Source organism: Trachemys scripta, chromosome 2, assembly GCF_013100865.1.
Source record: "Trachemys scripta elegans isolate TJP31775 chromosome 2, CAS_Tse_1.0, whole genome shotgun sequence".
Taxonomy (NCBI): Eukaryota; Metazoa; Chordata; order Testudines; family Emydidae; genus Trachemys; species Trachemys scripta.
The window spans coordinates 171,731,691-171,753,030 of record NC_048299.1 but is presented as its reverse complement, the minus strand read 5'-3'; the positions used below and the strand labels follow the sequence as shown (position 1 = coordinate 171,753,030).

General features: G+C 40.5%; 1 protein-coding gene across 1 annotated transcript in view; it reads right to left on the bottom strand.

Annotated features, from left to right (window-relative positions):
* Nucleotides 1–559: 559 nt before the first annotated feature.
* The window catches only part of SYCP2L (synaptonemal complex protein 2 like), a 51,314-nt gene continuing 30,533 nt past the window's right edge, over nt 560–21,340 (bottom strand). Inside the window, exons 23-33 of the mRNA XM_034759561.1 lie at nt 16,429–16,574; nt 15,168–15,217; nt 13,479–13,575; nt 12,071–12,147; nt 11,849–11,918; nt 8,654–8,785; nt 7,486–7,598; nt 3,398–3,589; nt 3,249–3,307; nt 2,279–2,348; nt 560–622 (exon numbers count right to left, since the gene is read on the bottom strand). Of these exons, the coding sequence (XP_034615452.1) occupies nt 560–622; nt 2,279–2,348; nt 3,249–3,307; nt 3,398–3,589; nt 7,486–7,598; nt 8,654–8,785; nt 11,849–11,918; nt 12,071–12,147; nt 13,479–13,575; nt 15,168–15,217; nt 16,429–16,574 (1,069 nt within the window). The remainder of the gene's footprint in view (nt 623–2,278; nt 2,349–3,248; nt 3,308–3,397; nt 3,590–7,485; nt 7,599–8,653; nt 8,786–11,848; nt 11,919–12,070; nt 12,148–13,478; nt 13,576–15,167; nt 15,218–16,428; nt 16,575–21,340) is intronic.

The following is a 21,340-nucleotide window of genomic DNA, read 5'->3' as shown; positions in this document are numbered from 1 at the left end:
GGTAATACATCCCAGCTAACCAAAACATAAGAATAACAGGCTTTTCTTAAGTTACTAAAGGGTTAAAAAGATGGAGAAATTGATATTTTTCCTCATTTAGAGAAAATTTTCTCCTTTTTATAATACAAAGAAACGAAGGGGAATTTAATTGTCACAAGGGAGCAACATGTTGCTTAAATCATTAAAATGAACAGCCTATAGTGACTAAAGGAGTTTATTTGTAAAGGTATTAACAAAACGTCTAATGCAATCCATTTTACATCAATTTGTGATATAAAGCATGTGTAAGTATATCAAGTATTTGGATTTCTGTTCATCCTTGAAACTCATCAAATATAAGTTGGACCTAAAGGTAGCACTGCAATGGAAGGAGACATCTGAGAAATTAGCAGCACCTTCTTTTAAAAAAAGTCAAAAATAGCATCGTAATTATTTTGAGAGGGGAGAGATTGAGGAAAATACATCTTCCATATTTTCCACAAGACTCAAAGTTCTTCTATAGAACTTCGTAAGGTGTGTGATGTCTTCAAAAATTGTTTTACAGTACAATAGTGTTTTGTTAATCAGAAGCAACAACGAACACCTTACTATTTTCTTCCACCTTCTCCTGTGGATGTTCATACTGCAGGGAGAAAAACACAAGTATTTTAGAAAAAAATATGAGCATATTAATATAAAGACTTGCAAAAGTAATCTGGAATTAATTGAAATTTAGAAATCAATTACTTTTTTTTAAACAACCTGTGTTTTATTTTTAATTGCCAATTGTTCAGTTAAGAGCATAATACTGCAAGGTACTGAGCATCTTCTGTGATGTGACAACTCCAGGATTCAGCATTCTACCTTTCACTTTCAAAAGTGCTGCCCACAACAGAGCAAAGGGCTGCACTCCCTCCACTGGCAAGTGCTTGCAAAGCCATCAGTTTCATGGGAAACAGAATCATGAATTCAGGATCTGACATGTAAGTGAAAGAAGGTTTTCTCTGAAGTGCCACATGAACATCACTTTAGCTAGTATAATTATCACTAGCATACGGTTTACCCTCCTTGGCATGGGGACTTGGCCTTCTTGAGTTCCTGAAGCACCATGCACACCAATAGCATTATGCACAAATCATGAAAACCAGAAGATCCCACCATCACAGGAATACTAAAGCAGTGGTCACAAGCTTCTAAAGCTATGCCAGAGACATTAAACAGGTCTACATATAAGAAATGAACAGTGGAACTAGTGTGTGGGGTGGGGGTAGAGCTTGATAAAACCTTTGTAATTCATCTATAACATTTTGAATGTTTAGTTCATCTGAACACGCTGTTAAAGATTCTCCTGATAGGAATCTATCACCTGCTCAATGGCTTATGCAAAAATATGTAGCTTAGATCCTTGGTAGAGTCATAATTCAGCATGAGTTATATCGTCTCCTACTGTAAAAGGAACCAGTATTTATTTTAGAGATTTTTCACATTTTACAAAAATTAGGGTTTGAATTTTGCTTTAAAAAAATAAAGCAAACAGACAGAGGCAAGAGAAAATGCAAGTGACCTTCTACAGTTATTCTCTTTAAATAATGAAGTGACCACAGGAGAAGTATTATTCTAGCACTTTAGAAGATTAATGGTTCTATTAGGCCATTAAATCTTAGCCATAAGTAATAATCCCAAGAGGAGCCCCAGAAAGGAAAATCCTTCCTTGTCCCCCATGGGTGATGGTAGAGACCCCTGGGGGCACTAGAAGGAGGTATGACTGTGCCTGGCTCTTTCATGGTATGAATGCAAGAGGAGAAGGACTGGGCAAAAGGCTAAAAATGGCACGTAACCAATTCTGCAGTTTTGTACTATTTTTAACTGGGTCCATGAAATGCTGATTTCACTGTTCAAAGAAGAAACACCAAGGTGACTTTATGGCAAGAAAAGGGACAAAAAACATGAATTAGGAAAAATCTCATCTCAACAACATTGGTTGATCTAGAGTCTGTTTCAGAACAAGCTGAAGTTTTATCATCAACATGCATCGTGTTTAACAGATCTTGTAACAAGCTGTTTAATAGGTTGGGGAAGGATGAACTGTGCTTATATGCACAGTGTTCCACAGCCAACCATCCCAAAGCATGTTGAACCAGACGATGAAACAACCTAGATGGGATAATCTTGCCTTATCTACTTAATGGAAAAGTTTCTCATTAACAATTCCTCAGCAAATAGAGTCATACTTCATTTGCTTATCAACTGCTCCCCAGCTCAGAATCCGGATACAAAGCGGCTGGTGTACAGCACCTACCTTTGTATTTTGTATTGTATCTTTAAAACTCCTTGCAGTTTCTTCCAATACTGAATCCATAGACTGAATCCTGGAAGAAAAATAAAAATAAAACTTGGAAAATCTCTTTGGCTGGCCTCATTTCAGTGTGTCCATGCTTACTGTTTCATAAATAAATTCCTGGGATTCCCCTAACTGCAGCTCAAAGGCCAACATAATAGCTAGCATAAGGAAAACCCTAGTACCAAGTGCACACGGCTCTCACTGTTAGCCACAGAGTGAACATGCTTTTATTTTGTCCACTGTTACCCAGACTGAATAGCGAGAGCCTCCAGCCTCCTCAAGAAAACCATTTCAGAAATTTGGGGGGCAAATGCATACCAGACATGCTCTCAAATACAGAAGATAGGGACTAGCCCTCTGGCACCTCCTCAAAAATCCCAGTCAGAGGCCAACTGCTCCAGAACAGAAGATACTGGAGCAAGGATGCTGGACTTGACAAGCTATTTTAAGGTGGTAAGGAGGTACAAGGACCAATTTGGGGGAGTCAAGGGTTTCATTTGCATTTTGGGTTTATGCAAAACCAAAACTCCAGGGAAGCCTGTAAAGAACTACCACCACGTTACAGTTTACGAAACCTGCTAACCAAAGTAAGTTACTTCAAGCACATGTAAGCAACATAAAGGTGGTCCTGTACCAAAACCTCAGATCCAAACACCTGAAAACTATGGAACTATTTAAATCCAAATTTTGCTGCTCTGGTCTGTATCTATTAGTTACAGGTTTCCAAGCAGCACTGGTTAAAACAGAACAAAAGCTTGTTTCTCTCACCAACAGAAGTTGGTCCAATAAAAGATATTACCTCGCCTACTTTGTCTCAGAAGTAATGACCAGCATCAGAACTGATCATTTAACTAGATGACTAAGACTGAGCAAAGATATTTCCTATCTCTAAAATGACACATTTAAAAGACAGCTGGAAGATAAATACCTTTGCTTTTGATGATTACAGAAAGAGCTCAGTTTGATGGACTGTTTATTCCAAAAGTCCTACAAGAGTTTCCCAAAGAGTACATGTGTTATTTTGGAACTGGACATACAATCCATGTATGGGTCAAAAACAAATTAAGACATACACACCACTGTGTCCTTCTCAAGGATGGATAAAATTTGAGCATCCTTCTCAAGATTGGCAAGTTCTTGGACAACCACCTTGTGGAAGTTCTCCAATTTATTCAGTCTGTAGGCAATAAATATAAATTCAATATCTTTAAAATGCAGTGTCACAAGGCAGCAGATGACTGCTGCAAGTTGGTTTATGTATTTTGCAGGCTTTGTAAGGAAAAAACAACAACAACAACAAAAGCAGGTGTTTTCTTTCCAACCCAACATCAGCTGATTTTTTAAAAAATATCTATTTAGCAGAACATAAACAATGTGTGACAAGATAGCCAGCACAGGAAATACTATGCCAAAAAACGGAGTATACGTCTTCAGACAAGTGCAAGGGCAACATATTGCAAAGGTAAACATAAGGAAATTCTTGGAAATAAGGCAAAAGCAGGTACATTTCTCAAGTCAGAACTATAAAAGAAATTAGAAATAAAAAAGAGAAATTAATGGAGATATCCCATCTCCTAGAACTGGAAGGGACCTTGACAGGTCATCGAGTCCAGCCCCCTGCCTTCAGTAGCAGGACCAAGTACTGATTTTGCCCCAGATCCCCAAGTGGCCCCCTCATGGATTGAACTCTCAACCCTGGGTTTAGCAGGCCAATGTTCAAACCACTGAGCGATCCCTCCCCCCCTGGATTTAGCAGGCCAATGCTCAAACCACTGAGCTATCCCTCCCCCTCTGGAACTATCCCCAGGGACATACATTGCCAAGATACCACAGCCATATACACACACGAGCAAGCAAGAATAATTTGCACACATGGGGATTAGAGGATTCAGGGGATTGGTTATAGAACGTAAAGGCTTTACCTTCCTAGGTTACGGCTTTTAGGTAGGTGCATGAACAGTACGTACCATAGGTGTTGTACTAGATGGCAGCTTTTCAGTGGTCTGCATTAGACAAACATCTCTGTCCAGCTCATAGCAGGCAATTATAAAAGTCACTGACTCCTACTGCTCGTGAGCACCACTAAAGTCAGTGGGCCAAAGGTGCAAACACATGCTTTAAGCCCATTTTACAGTGGGTTTTGGCACAACAGGACAGCAACTTCATCAGCCCGGCTCCTCTGAAGAGTATATTAATTCCATGGAACTATCCAGCGACATCACTATTAAAATGGAGCCTGTTGCTGATCAAGCATGTCTGTTAGTGGGAACACAAGGCCATTTACCAAGTTTTCCCAATTACAAATATTCTACTGAATTAGAAAGTGACAGAGAGAAAGTAACCTAAGAGCTGGGTGAATTTTTTCAAATCTGAAAACTGACAAAATTTCATAATTAGAAATAAAGACCAAAAGTTTTGATTTTTTTTCCCTGTTAAGTAGCGGTTTCCATTTCTGACTGGTTCTAGAAAAATCAGTGTACAAAGGCACAACAGCAGTTTTCTATTGTAAACCCACTCTAAACTTCTGTGAGAGAAATTAACAGATTTTTATCGTTGCTTCTGCATTTACTTTCATCAAGACAAGGGCATAGTACCATGCAAGCGATATATTTTATACAACAGTGATACAATGGGTAGTACTTGCATCCTGTGTAGTTTATAAGTTAAAGGTGCAATACTTGCCACGAATTTGGAACTATTTCTCACTGCCAAATCCCACACACTGATGCACATTTGCGAGAGATGTTCATGATTATTCTGTATCAATATTGATCCCAAACTGTGCTTGTGCATTATTTATATACATCCATATACAATTAGATTTATATTTATGCAGTTAAGCACAACAGTTTAACGGACTATAAAGATGACATTAAGAGTATGAAGAGCTTTCTAGAAATTGACTTCTGTTTCATTATTTTTCTATTTAAAGGGGAGGCAAGTGATGCCGTTTGAGGATAAACAAAAATAATTTAATGGAAGCATACTTTTTAACCTGGCCTGCCAGTCAATGGCACACAAAATGCCTCTGTTGTCCATTCTCTTGGCTCCAGTACCCTTTGCATTGACTCCATGCTCATTGCCCTTGCAGGGAAAGTGGTTCATGCACAGGGCTGGCTCCAGGCACCAGCTTGGCAAGCAGGTGCTTGGGGCGGCCGCTCCGGAGAGGGGTGGCATGTCCAGGTATTCGGCGGACGGTCCCTCACTCCCGCTCGGAGCAAAGGACCTCCCGCCGAATTGCCACCACAGGTCGCGATCACGGCTTTTTAATTTTTTTTGGTCTGTTTGGGGCAGCCAAAACCCTGGAGCCAGCCCTGGCCTACACATACAGCTCCATGAGTTCGGGAGGGATTCGCCTATACGTGAATAGCCCCATTCACCACAAACGAGTGAACTTCACAGGAGCTCTGCTCCCAATGTTGTTGTTTTTTAAAAAAGTCAGATAGTGTCATTTTGTTTTGTAACCCTAAGAAGTACAACACTTTACTGCCAAGTTCTATTACAAAAGGCATTAATTTTTAAGGATTACTAGAAAATTCATGCAAAGTTTAAGCTGTTTTTGGCACGTAGCAAACTACTTACCTGCATTGATGTATCTGATTTAATAAAGCGGACACACTTTTTTCAGAGGTCTTCAAAGCATTCTTTGCACAAATCTCCATTCTTTTGTACCTGGACTAGACCACAATATATACATCTTAACATGCAATGTCAAAACAAAACATTAAGTCTAAAACTTGTCCATCCATACATTTGTACTGGTTTAGTTGAACTGGTGCCACTCCTTATATGGCAAACTTATTTTGGTTTGGTTTAAACCTACTTCTAATCAACATAAGCTAAACTGAAATAAGACCCAAACAAAAAGAGTGTCTACACCAAGGTTCACACTGGTTTAACTAAATCAATTTACTTTTACTCCTTTACTTATACTATTGGAACTCTGTAGATAAAGCCTTAAATTACACAGAGTATGCTACAAGTGAACATCTAACCCATAAAGAGATCAGTTTACTATCTGAGACGTTACTAAGGGCCTTATCCTAAAGTCCTTACTCACACCCTGAAATGGGACAGAAGGGCTGCAAGATCACACTGTTAGTTAGCACCATCTCAAATCAACAATAATATGAATTTTTCCAAGTGTGTGTTGGGGTCATAACCAAATTCCATGGTAAATGCAACTGCATGCATGTAATATAAATCCAAAGAGACATGTCTAAGTCCTTATGAGTTTGTCTATACAGCATCTTGGAGCAAGCCTTCCAGCCTTGGTCAATAGGCTTGAGCCTACAGGGTTTGTGGCATGCTCTAAAAATAGTAGTATAGACAGCGCTTTGAAGTTGTGACTCAGGGTCTGAGGCCCACACCCTTCCTTCCTACACCCTAGCCCGAGTAACATCTTCAAAGTGCTGTCTACACAGCTTTTTGGGGGGGCACTAGTGCGAGGCCCGCTAGCCCAGATCTGTTGACCCAGACTGGGAGGTCTGCTCCCACAAACGCCAAAATGCTGTGTAAACATACCTACAGGTCTACGTAAGCTCTAACTACTAAGTCAGACTATATAGTTTTTTGTCTCATTACAGAAAAAAAATGCTTAGTTTATGGACATTACTGGTCACTGTTCTGTCTGTACAGTAGCTAATAATTTCCATAAATTAAAGAATCCACCCAAAACAATACAATCTCTATCTCCACCCACCGTATATGTACACGTATACACTTAAATATATATGTGGCCCCAACCCTGCAACTAGAAGAAGTAGATATGCCACTATTATGTGGGATAGGATTAAAAAGTGTTGTTCCTTTCCTTCTTTCCATCAAATTATTTGGAACATCTAAATACAACTAAATTGACATCACAGAATAAAGTTTCATTTAAAAGAACTCTCCGTTCCAATTAAAACCATCCTCTCACAACCAATCCATTACCGCCCCTTGGACATTTCTGGGAATAGCTGGGCCTTGCAGCATACCTAGATGTGGTGGGATGAGCTCCTGAATAAATTACTCTCCAACTAACTCCCTTCCCCCAGTTGTATTAATTTAGGGACAGTAAGGTCAGGCATCTCAGCTAATCTGCTGTTTGGTTGCTTTGTTTAGGTATATGCATACCACACACTGGATACACACTAGGAAAATCATGCACACTGTAGAGTTACCCAGAATGTTTTCGTTAGTTGTTTGGTAAAGCTTTCAAAGGCAGCAATGACACTGACGTCCTCATGCAGTATCTTGGAGACAAAGATGTCATCTGATTCATCCGATTCCCCACCTGCAAGAGAGGAAGGTGCAACTCCATGCAAAACGTTTCTAAAGCACTCGAGCAGACCTGATCCTAATCATTATATGTTGCACTACACCACATTCCTTCACTCCAACGAGATGCAAGTGACAACCTATGTTAGGGGTGAGACGGTGTTTCATGGTCACTCTTCCAAAGTTCTTGGAAACTGAAGCGGAACAATCTCAAAATGGAGGAAGTCTGAGAAGGAATTGTCAATCTATTACAAACGACTGCATTGTAGAACAGATATTTGGACACCAACCAAGTACACAATGTATTAACATGTAAATATGGGGCAATCAGACCAAAAAACATTGGGCCTCCTAATATCTTACTGATGAGCAGGCTTGTTTCCAGACAAACACACTTTACTAGGAATGGAAACTATGTACAGAAATGCGGCAACAAAATGCCCTGCTACTCTCTGGCTGAAACCTGTGACATCCCCATCCTGGGCTCCTTTGCTTCCGTTCCCCGAGGGAAGTGTGTCCGAGGAAAACCAAAGACTATACACTCTTCATAAAGTGTGTGGTGTCTGCACTTTCAGGCCCTGATACCACTGCTTTGCCTCTTGTGTAGTTCTTTACAGTCACTTTGCGTTGATGTAACCCACTCCCATTCTGATTTGGTAGTGATTTCCATGTACTTTCCACAAAGGTTGCTAGTAACTATAGAAGGGGCAAGACAGTGGGCTCGACTGTCAATTAAGTTGACATCTGAAAGCAGGTACACTTGAAACTGCTGTCATTTCTGGGTATTGATATGTCAATTCCATGCAGCTTCCCCACCAGAACTTGCAAACAATGGGACCAGTTCTCCTCTCATTTAGACCTCTAAACTCCATTTATTTCCATGGAGTGAACAGTTATTTACACTCTTGCAAGTTCACAATCTGATCCACTATCTACCCCATTAGAATGGCTCACTTGTAAAGGAGTTCACTATAGTTCTGTCTAGGCTTGGACACAAACTACAATTTCAGTCAATAAGGCCAAGTGACAAAGACTTTGAAATGCTCATTTTAAACACTGGCTTGGTGTTACCTGTTTGAATCTCCTTTTTCTTCTCTATTGAATCAAAAAGTTTTCTTGGCTCAGGGGAAATGCCAGGAGATGACTGACCCATTTCCCATCTTGAAAGTTTGCGCTTTTTAACGACACCACCAGGCGATAGATCTAAAAGACAATAATACCGGTACAGTAGAGATCTAGAACTTAGTTCCACATTGGGTATTTAGCACGACTGCACAGTGACCTACCACCCTTGCAATAGCTAGCACTGCTTGCTGGTTTACAAGAGTCTTGGTGAGCAATCTGAATTTATCTGAGACATTGGTTTTGCATCTCTGCAGGACAGTTTGGAGTCTCCTTATTCCTCTGCACAGGCTACCTGCATCGTCAGACCCTGCACAGCCTCTGCAGAACTGCTGCTTCTCCCATGCAAACATGGCTGGAGGCAGGAGCGCCGCCAGCTTTTCTGCTGCCCCAAAATGCCACCCCCCACAAAGGAGGTGGAAGGTCCCACCGCCGAAATACCGCCACTGTCACCGACCCCCAAATTGTAGCACCCGGTTGCCTAGTGGGTTGCGCCGGCCCTGGCTGGAGGAGTGAGTGGATGAGGGCAGTGAGTGCACATAGCCTCATCACCACTTCTTCCAGCATGCCAGCAAGAGCAGCTGAGCTGCTGGAAAGAGGGAAATAAGGATCACAAGTAAAACTTCAAACTTCACATACCAGTTTAATGCTATTAGGACTTGGGCTCATCTAAGGAGATGGAAGCCATATTTTAAGGAGGAGATTTATAAAACCAGTCCTCATTGTCAGCTTTAATGTTGTGCGATGGATGGTGTGTGCATGGTACATGTGCTTTTTTAAGTTTACGCAGGGCTAGGAGAACAAAAGAGAAATAGGAACTCTGTGGATTATTCCTAAACTCCGTAAGGCAGTGCACAGCAGGAGCAGCTGGGGCCCCTGAGCGGCTCATGAGCTCCACAAGGCAGTGGTATCTTGGGGTGCTGGCACCCTCCCAGAGCTCATGAAGTACATATTCAATTACACCCCTAAGTAGATCTCCAAACAAAAGCACTCACAATATCACCATGCATGTTGTCCATAAAATAACCTTAACTCTGCCACCAGATAGCCATGCAACCATGTAATAGGATTGCATTTACACTGTAGACTAGAGCTATCACAACTGCTGACTTAAAGCCACCATTAACCGCAAATGATAATAAATTCAGACACGCTGACTCCCTTCTCTCCTGTTTGATAATTAAGAAAAGTGCTATCCTGATCTGGTGTATGGGTACTCATAGGTTACATCTACACCTGGTGCAGGGGAAGTGATTCCCATCTTACCTAGACACACCCACTCTAGCCCTGCTTGAGTTAGAACACTAAGAACAGTAGTTTAGCTGCACTAGCACAGGGAGTGGTGGCATGGGCTAGCCTCCCTGAATACATACCCATGGGTTATGGGCAGATTTGTACTCAAGGTGGCTAGCCCATGCCATTGCTGCTGCCCATGCTACTCTGGCTGGCATCTCATCTTGAGCACCTCCTCTTGAGCAAAGCTAGTGCAGGTACGTTTACTCGGGCTGGGAACCACACCCTCTGCTCCAAGTATGGACGTAGCCTGAGGTTTACTTCCTACAAACATTGGGTGGATATACAGCCTGTATCTGGAAAATGAGGTCTCAGACTCACAACAGGTTTTTGGTGTGTGTGTGGTTTTTTTTTTTAAGCCAACAGTTCCTTGGTATACCATATATACACATAGTAAAATAGTAGCAACCTTACAGTGAACCATGTGTTTTATCTGATAATTGGATCAGTGTCGAGAACATTTGCATGAACACCACACACCAAAACCCTATTGTTGTTTAGCTAGCATACAACTGGTTTTCTTCCAACAAGGAAGGATCTGCTGCAGCTCCACTTGAATAGCAGATTAGAAAAGGATTATGTGAATTCATCCTCACTGAAAACATGTCCTTACATGTCACTGGTAATGTATTTACTTAGAGCAGATGACAGTAGTTTGTACTGATGCTTTTTAAGTGTGGGAATTAAATATTCACAAACAGCTTGCAAACACAAGCAATACCCCACCATTAAACTGTACACAAAATAGGTTACAAGAGGGGGGAAAAGATATAAAAGAAAGAAGTGATTAAAGGAATTTCTCTTTCACTAAACCCAGGAAAAATTCTTTGATTTTGCTTCAACTAAGATTTACAGCATTGTCAAGAAGCCGTTCTTACAGAACACCTTTAATGCAGTAAAAGTCATTAGCGACTTAATGAAGAACTGAGTGGCCAGGCAAGATATGGGTCATGCACCACTATCAGCATGACATTCCATTTTGACGCCTCAGGCCAGAGAACCTGAACCCTTATGCTTCTCTAACAAGATGCTAACCCTCCACATGCTCTTGGCTTTGCCTTCTTCTAGTTGCCAGATAGTTATGCAGAAAGTGTTAGTAGAGAAAAGTATTATGGAAAGACGATCCTCTGAAGATCTTCTGCTTCCTACAGAAGCAGTGTCATATTGCTAATTACAAAGATAAAGCACACCCTCAAGATAAATACAACTACACATACACTCTGCTACAAATGAATTGTGCTCACTCAAAAAAAGACAGCAGATGGTAACCAAGCAAAACAAGAAAAGAATTGGATTTCTACGTGCTGGTGTTCAACAAGAGAGCAGCTAAAACATTTCAATATTGTGAAGCTTCACACTGTACTCGCCTTTAATAGAAATAGTGTGCAGTAAAACCAAAAAGGTTATTATTGGAAAGGGGTTAAATATAAGGGATAACCTTGAGCACAAAGTTTACCCTCCGCTCTTATACCTGGGGAATGTAACTGACCATTTTTAAATGAAGTGCTGATTTAATTACATCATAGTTCCAAATCTGTAATAAGTTTCAGATTTCCCCACCCTCACGCCATTCTTAGGGTCTTCGCTGTGTGTCTCTCTGCTCAAGATAGTCACATTACTGACTAACTGAGGCCAAAAATAAATATGAGAAAGCACTAGACAGGAGTAAAGTTGTACAAGAGCTACAGCATGGAATTAACAGTCTCACAATTTGCACAAGAAAATGAAGTCTAGTCAAACCCTTGACATATAGGGGGAGATTTTCAGAGATGAAGGGCAGTTAGGTGCCCCACTCCATGCAGTTATGCTTTTGAATAGCTTCTGTGTTTACTTAGATGGTGTCTACTATACCTGAACCTTTTCGTTTAAATTTGGAGACTTTATCTTCTCCTGGTAATTTACTGGATACCTCTGCATATTTCTAGAGAGAGAGAGATGCATTGCATTAGCTCTGTATATGGGGAAAAAAAAGGCCACCTCATTTCCAAACAAAACGTATTGTTCTCTAACTATTCGTATTAAAAGTAATATAAACAGAATAGAATAAGGTAAAATAAGTACTCTAAACCTCACCTTCTTCTCTCCAGCATCAGAATACTCATGGGAAGATGCACTTAATGGTAGTGTCAGATCGTCTGCTTCCAAATCATCTGAAAGAAGTGCATAAGTGATGTATTATTAGTCAGGTAATACAGGCAATTGATTTTGGATTGTATATTGACCAAGTCAATATCTCTGTGCATTGAATAGTGAGTAACAACCACCACACCACCACCACTTTCTTCTACAATCAATATACACAATACAGCTATTGTATTTTGAGCTGCAGTTAACAGCATTCTTTTCCCTTCACAGGACTGCTATAGTGGCAATACACACATCACTATCTATTCCAGCCAGTATGCTCCTGGAGGGAACAAAGTAAGGAAGAGCAAAATGAAAATACTTCAGAGTACTATATATAAAATTCTGTACTACCAGACAAGCTACAAGCAGGGACACGACCAGCAGGATAATTTTTATGATGCCAGGACATGAAAGGAACGAGATAGCATTTTATTACAGTAGCTTTTTCAGACATGGAGACATTAGGCTGTAAAAACTGTTGGACAGATAGCTAATTTTTCCAGCCCCAAACCGTAAGGTTTAGCATACCATAATATACATCACACTAGCTCCAAATATCCTAGGACACAACAGCATTGTGTATGTAGATCCATAACTGCTATATAGTTATTTGCATACAGTAGAAGCACTGAAGGCAGTATCTAAATGTATGACAGATGCACTAATATACTTACAGTTTACAATGTAATTTCTTTCCACAGATCAGTGTTAGGAATTTTAACGTCATAAGAGAGACCAGCATTCCAGTGGAATGGAAAAATCTTCAGCAAAGATTTGTTTCAAGTTTAAAACAATACAAATCATTAATCAGTTTAACGGCCTCTTTACAAATTTAAGAGTCCTAGTCAGAAAAGAAAATTCCAATTTTCATGGACTTGGGAACTGAACATCTGTGGCTCAAGTGCCAGAAATTCTAAATCTGATTTCTTCCCCTTCCTCTCCCCTCCATCTATTGGGATTGGAAATTCAAGCATGGATGACAAACCAGTCTAGCACAAAGCATAAGCATAAGCAGCCCTCCTAATGTAGTGATGAGCTGAGCCGACTTGAACCTGTGTATCAGGAAACAAAATATCACTCAGTGCCCCCCTCCCAAAACAGCTTACTTAAAACACTGATGAAGTCTCACCACTGCTATAAGAGGGGCAAGTAGGCAGGAATTTATGGGGTACAGGGGGATAAAAGAAATATAAAATGTATGTGACCTCTTTCTAGTAGACTGTATGGGAATGGGGTTTGGGGGGGGGGGGGGGGAAAAAAAAAAAAAAAAAAACCGGGGGAGCCCCTTTGGAGGGAGGAAGGGTGGGGGGGGGGGGGGGGGGGGGGGGGGGGAGAAAAACATAATATAACATACCAGGGAGCTCCACTGCAGAGAAATCAAGCCTCATTGCACTGGATTTAATTTCCTTCTTCAGCACTTCCCTGTGCATTGTTGGTCTTGAAACAGCAACCTAAAATATATGTATTTTAAGTACCTATTTTATTCAAGAAGTAAAATTAACATTAGTAGTAACTAGGCTATTAGCATGTATAGACTCCTAGAGGGAGATTTCCTGAAAAACCCAAGCGGTTTAGGAACATAGGCTCCATTGATTTGCAAAGGACTCACGCTCTTAAATCTGAGGCAACTCTAAAATTTCCTCCTGAGCAAGCAGTTACAGCTCAAGTCACTCTTCATATGAAACACCACAAAATGTTTTAACAGAGCAGAAGGAGTGAAAATTTAAGAAGCCTGATATAAGCTTTCTGATGTTTGCAAAAACATGATAAATAGTAACTATCTTAGACTTCATACAGTATCGCCTATGCTCACAAGACATGGCACTAACATTTGGAACACTGGAAAAGTTTGGCATCACTACTGTCCATTGTTTGAAGTGTAGTTTGGCGGCATGCCATGCAGCCTGTAGCCATGTTTATGGCCCATATTTCTGAATCAAATGGAAACATTGATTTGAAGTGAGGGTTATCCAGGGAGCATGTGGGAGTATGGGAACATGAGCCCAAAAAATGGCCAGAGGGAATCCAGTCTACCACTGAAGGAAGTGGGACAGGAGGCTCAGACAAAAACAGAGGAAGGAGGGGAGAGGAGAAACAGTGTCGGGATAGTGGAGCACAGAGCCAGACATGAGGTTCCAAATATTCAAATAAGCTGCTGTAGCTCTTGGATGCTTATCTGAAATTGAAGTACCACTGGGTTTCCAAAGCTGATGTTGGATTATGCACATTAATTCCTGCCCTGCTCCCAAGAATGACAGGTAAATAAAATCTAAGTGAGGCTCATTTGGGGTAGAAATTGTAAAATTTTACATGTTCCATATACCCCTAGGCCTTAAATCTCTAACTAAAATACATCTTATCCCTAATCTCTAGGGGATTCCTTACTAAAGATAGAGGAGAATGTAGGTAAGATCCTTTAGTGAACATTGCTTTGAAGTGTGTAGTATACACGAAGGTGCACTCCAGGACTGTCACTGCACTGTAGCAGTGTCCCCCTGGCTAGTGACTGTGAAGCAAGCTGGTGCACTGTAGATTCACACTCTGGCTTGCTGCATAGTTACTCACCCTGTAGACAAGCTCTGAGATGCAACACACCTGCAGCTAACAGCTCAGTATAGCTTGATGATAGCAGACTACAGTAGTTGACTAGTCTATTACTATACGTCTATGACTAATTATGAACTATATGTTTCCTCAAAAAATAAATATTTAGGTTGTATTTGAAAACCCAGTTACACCTCTACCCTGATATAACACTGTCCTTGGGAGCCAAAAAAAATCATACCGTGTTATAGGTGAAACCATGTTATATCGAACTTGCTTTGATCCACCGGAGAGAGCAGCCCCGCGGGCCCCCCCGGAGCGTTGCTTTACCACATTCTATCCGAATTCATGTTATATCGGGTCGCGTTATAGCGGGGTAGAGATGTACAACTCTTGATATTTACCTAGCTACATGCTACATATTCATCCCTTAATATGCTTCACATAAGTAATGCATTAGCATCAGTAGCAGCATAATCTAAATACCATAACATCTTACTTTCTTTGTGTGGTAATCACTGCCACTACTTGCAGATGATAATGGCAACACTGTAAGAGAAAAAGAAGGTTTTAACCAATTATTGCAGACATTGCACACTTTTGCTCCTCACCTGTCGATTTACAGTTATCTGCAACATGGTTAAGTCTCATTCAGTTTTATTTGGATTTTCATAGCACGTACAAGGCCCAACTTAATGACATCTCCATACAAAAATGTTAAAAAAAAAAAAAAAAAAAAAAAAAAAAACTCATTTGCTTACAGAGCTGCCCATTAGCACAAATGCAAATAATATTAAGACTATTTCATCCTCGAACATCTGGGCAAAGAGGTGGACCTTGCAGCTTGTCTGGAAGGGCAACAAATCCAAAGTCTGGCGAACAAGTGTGGAGAAATGGGAAGAGGTCTTAAAGTTGAGGGACCCGCACTGAGGACATTCTGCTGCCACTTCCTTTTATTTTATTTAAAACACACACACACACACACACACACACACTCTCTAAAGGGCTCCATCATGAGTAGTTGTGCACTTCTCATCTCCTCATGCCGATGGTGAGGAGGTTCCAACCCATTCAGAAGATTATAGGTTAAACTCAAGGGTGTCAGAAACCACTGCTGATTATGGAGCACTGGAGCTGTGTACTACTTGGGAGAGATATACAGTATATGATGTGAGAGTGAAAGACATCAAAATTTAGAAAGTCCATTTATATTTTTTTTTGCAGAAGATGAGCACTCATGAGTCTGAAAAAGTAAAAAAGTCGGCAGCCTCTTTCTGCAGCAAGTTTTGTTTCTGCTGGGTTTGAGGATGCAGCCCCACGTAGCTCGCATTTCAGCAATCTTAAAGATACAAAGGCATGGAAAATTGAAGCAGGGTCCCCAACCTCAAGGAAAGCTCATAACATTCTTGCTGGGCAGAGATCGAAAGCAGCACTTTGAACATTGCCACTACCTGAGCATCCATGAGCACCCCAAGATCTCATTTTATACCCAAATTACAAACACGTGTTGCTAAGAGCTGATGCACTCCCTCCAGGCAGGGACAGGCAGACAAAAATCTTGGCCAAATCTTCCCTAACCTATTAGAATACCAGCATGATTTTAGTCTTGTGCAAACTGGGCAGTTTTCATCCAAGTCCTCAATCTCACAAACACTGCCTAACCGAAACCCAGACTTGGACATTTTCACCATTCAGTTTACACCTTTGTTACACAGTAGGTTACATCAGCTATGTTGTGCCACACATGACATAGTCCTTACCTTTTAATTTACTCCTGACCCTGGGCCTTCTTCGGGTATAATCTAGGGTTTTTGGTAGTGATTTTTTCTGAGAATCAAGGATCCAGCTCTTTTCACTGTGACTATTGCTTGCAGTGTCACGATTACTTTCGGAGAAAAGATGTTTCCTATAATCAGACTAAATATACTAATAAGTCAGTTCTAACTCCCAAAAACAAATGACGGTGCAAATCTTTTTACCATCAGATGAGCAACGGCCCACCACACCACCCTGTGTGGTGGGAGGGTACCAGACCTCCGGCTCGAGCCCAAGCCTGGAAGGCTACACTGCAAATGGAACAGTCCCACAGCCCGAGTTCAGTGAGCACAAGTCAGATGGCATGGGTCCATTGAGAGTGTCTAGTGGCTGTGTAGACATACCCCATATGTCTACAGCTGTCGGTCCAGCACCTCTTATCAGTATTAAGATCACATACACATTTGGGGTGCAGGGGCAGCCGCTACCAAATCATAATTTTAAGACACAGCAATAAAGTCACCAATGGACGCAGGTTTTTCTTTGCTGTCTAAACATACTCTCAGCTGCTCTGAATTACAAAACTGTAGCAGCATGCAACATAAGGACTATCTATACAAACGGTTTGCCCATGGCAAATGGAGTATAAATCTACCCCAGGTTAGCCTACCAGTGTGCACCCAGCTGATGGGTGTTATCAGTTCATTAGAGTGCTTTGAGCTAGTTTGCTTTGAAAACAGGACTAGCTCAAATGTTCTAACAAACTTAACACATGTCAACAGGATGCATATGGACAGACTATAGTAGGCTAGTGTGGGGTAGATTTACACCACAGTTTGCCATAGTCTAACTGTTCATGTAGATAAGCCCCTCAGCCCATCTATAAAGCCCAGTTCCCTGCTCACCCATCTCACTCATTTAAGACTCCATTAGACACAGGGCCCAGGCAGCGACTTACTTTCATAGACTGATAGATTCCAAGGCTGGAAAGGATTACAGTGATTATTAGTCTGAGTTCCTGTATAATACAGGCCATAGGATGGCACCAAAATAAAGCCTAGAGCAGCTCTCAGAACAACATCCAATCTTGATTTTAAAATGGTCAGTGATGGAGAATCCACTACAACCCTAGGTAAACTGTACCAATGGTCAATTACTCTTAACATTAAAAAATTACACCTATTTTCAGTCTGAATTTGTCTGGTTTCAACTTCTGGCCTTTGGATCATGTTAGAACTTTCTCTGGTTGATTGAAGACCCCGTTATTAAATATTTGTTTCCCATATTCCCATGTAATCTAATCACTCTAACTTTCTCTTTGTTAAGCGACATGAGCTCCTTCAGTCTATCACTATAAAGGCATGATTTCTAATCCTTTAATCATTCTCATGGCTCTTCTCTGAACCCTCTCCAATTTATCAACATCCTTCTTGAATTGTTGACACCAGAACTGAACACAGTTATTCCAGTAGCAGTTGCACCAATGCCAAATACAAAGGTAAAATAACATCTTTACTCCTACTCAAGATTCCCCCTATTTTTGCATCCAATGATTGTGCTATCCCTTTGGCCACAGCATTGCACTAAGTAGGTGCTCATGTTCAGCTGATTATCTATCACAATCCCCAAATCTTTTTCAGAGTTACTGCTTCCCAAGAAAGCAGTGTAAGTATCCTGTAAGTATGGCCTACATTCTTTGTTCTAAATGTATACATTTAGATTTAGCTATAGTAAAAATACATTGTTTGCTTGCACCCAACTTACAGAGTAACTTGGGTCGCTTGGTATCAGTGACCTGTCCTCTTTGTTATTTACCTCTACCTCAATTTTTGGGTCATCTGAAAACTATCAGTAATAATTTTATGTTTTCTCTGAGGTCATTGATTTATAGAGTAGGGTCAAAAACTGATCCCCTGTGGGACCCTGTTAGAAACACACCTACTCAATGATGAGTTCCCATTTACAGTTACATTTTGAGACCTATCAGCCAGCTTTTAATCCATTTAATATGTTCCATGTTGATTTTGATTTAAAAAACTAGAGTATGAAATTAAGTCAAAAAGTCTATTATATCAACACTATTACTTTTGTCCACCAAATTTGTCATCCCAAAGAAGATACCAAGTTAGTTTGAGACGTTCTATTTTCCATAAACCTAAGGTGATTGGCATTAATGGCTATCCTTTAAGTAAGTCTTATATTAGGCACTCCATTATTTTGCCTTGCATCAATGTCTGACTGACAGGCCTATAATTCCTCAGGTCAACTCATCTCATTTACCATGTTGAAATATTGGCATAATATTAGTTTTTTTCCAATCCTCTGGAACTGTCCCAGTGTTCCAAGACTTAAAATCATCATTAATGGTTCAGTGAGTTCCTCAGCCAGCTCTTTTAAAACTCCTGGATGCAAGTTAGCTAGACCTGCTGATTTAAAAAGTGGAATAGATAGTGTGTTGTTACCATATGACTAAATCATCTGGTTTTCCCCAAATACAGAACAGAAATATTTATTGAATACTTTTGCCTTTACTGCATTATTAGTAATAGTTCTACCATTTCCTTCTAGAAGATTCTTTTTTGTTCCAAATGTAATTTTTTTAAAATCCTTCTTACTGTCCTTAACTCTGCTGGCCATAGATATCTCTTTGTGTCCCTTTGCTTCCCTTATCATTTTTCTACAATTTCTAGCTTCTGATTTAGACTCATTACTATGAACTGCCCCTCCAACCCCATTCTGCACCCACCTCCACTAGCTGCCTTCTCTTCCTTTCAAAACTGGGTCAGTTTTTAAACCAGTATGGGCTTCTTTCTTGATTATGACTTTTTGGCACCTAGTAAAATGTTTTTAAACAATTTCCAATCACTCTCAGTTTTTCAGATTAAATTCTTCCTCCCAGTTGTTTTCATAATTGTTTCCAGCTTTGTAAAATTAGTCTTTTTAAAGCACCAAGTATATACATATAACTGGACTATATGGCACTTCATTCTGCTTGCACATTGTAAATGTGATTTAGTTAATGTCACTTGTACCTAATCCAATTTTTAGTTCTGTCATCCTCTTATCTCTTAAAACAAGGTCTAATGTTCCAATACTTTGTAAGATTAGGAAATTGTCATCTATAATGTTCAGAAATTCCATGGATGTTTTAGTCCTGGCAGCATGAGACCTCCAGCATGTGTCACTCAAACTGAAATCCCCCATGAATCATGCAGTTTCTTTCTTCTACACCTTATAGATAGGGGTGTAAGGAGCCAGTCATCATGTTCCCTTGGGTAATGTGGTGGTCTGTAGCAGACACCAACTAATACCCCATCTTGCACTTTATCTATTAGCACCTTAATCCATAAGCATTTAAGATCATTTTCTTCTAAGTTATCAGTGATTCAAAATGGTAAAGCCATTTTTGATGCGGAATGGTACTCCTCTTCCCTTTTGCCCGCATGATCCTTCCTAAATAGATGATTGGCATATTAAAATCAATGACTATAATGTGAACCATCCTATCAGGTTTCAGTAATACCAACTAGATCAAATATTCTCTCATAAATGAGCAATTGTAATTCCTCTTGTTTGTTACCCAGGCTCCTAGCATTAGTGTACAGGCAAATGAATAATTAATTAATTTTCTTCATGTTGTTTAGTTCCTTGATTAATTTTGTTCTCAACACCTTGATTTTTTTGCCCAGAGGTCCTATCTTCCTTCTTTTTACACTCCCATTTTACTATTAGTTTAACCCCTTCCTGACTACTCAAGCCAGGCTGTCTGGGCATCAGCTGTCCGACTTCAGATCCAGAGTGCTGGGCACAAGAGTGCGCATCTAAATTTTCAGTTCAGTGGTGATCATGACCAGGGCTGGCTTTAAGCCAATTCGGCGGATTCCCCGGAATGGGGCCCCGCGCCTAAGAGGGCCCCACAACGTCCGGGGTGAGGAGGAGGAATGCGGCAAAGATGCGGGGCCAGGGCGGAGATTTGGGGAGGGATCCAATATGGTAGTGAGGGGGTGGGGATGGGGGCAGGGCCAGGGAGGGGCTGGGGCAGGGGTGGGGGGGTGGCACGAGACAATTCGCGTCCCGGCATGGGGCCCCACACCTGCTAATGCCGGCCCTGGTCACGGCCACACAGAGTGCCCCAGAGATGCTAGCCTCTATAATAGGTTCTCTAAAGGTATGCAAGTTTGGTTAGGTGGGAGAAAGTAATCATGCATCTGAATAAATATGGGGGAGGTTTGGTTCACCATCACCAATTCTAATCTCTCCATTTCCCCAAGTTAATTTAAACAGGCCATGCTTTCAGTTTATTTACATGCAGAAACAGGCCACATTAATATTTACACAATCTACCATAATGAAATATATATTACCTACCGGCCTTCTCTCTAGTTTGCTTGATTCCCGTTTCATGTTTCCATTTTCATGACTTCTGTTGAGTAATCCACAATTATGCATGTTAGAACTAATCAATTAAGCTTGCAACAGATCATTATGGATTAGGAAAGATATGACCATTCTGCAAGCAGGAGCATTGCCAACTCCATGCATTCAAAAATCATGAGTCAAACAGAAATAATAATAAGAAGTGGGCTGTAGTCCACGAAAGCTTATGCTCTAATAAATGTGTTCGTCTCTAATGTGCCACAAGTACTCCTGTTCTTTTTGAGAAATAAGATTTTTTTTTTTTAAATATTTCAGTGTGGAGTTTATTTGCCTTCTGGTTTCTGAGTCTTTAGGATGCATTCATTTCACATGTTCAACTTTTTCCCTGCAACACTCAGGACCAGAAGCTTTTAATTTTTTTTTTTTTTTTATTTATTTTATCTAAGTGGAAGCCAAGATTCTCAGACCAATTTCTTGATTCCAGGAGCTTTTGCTTTAAGAAAGATACCAACTACTGTGAACCTCAGGATAAAGATGTGA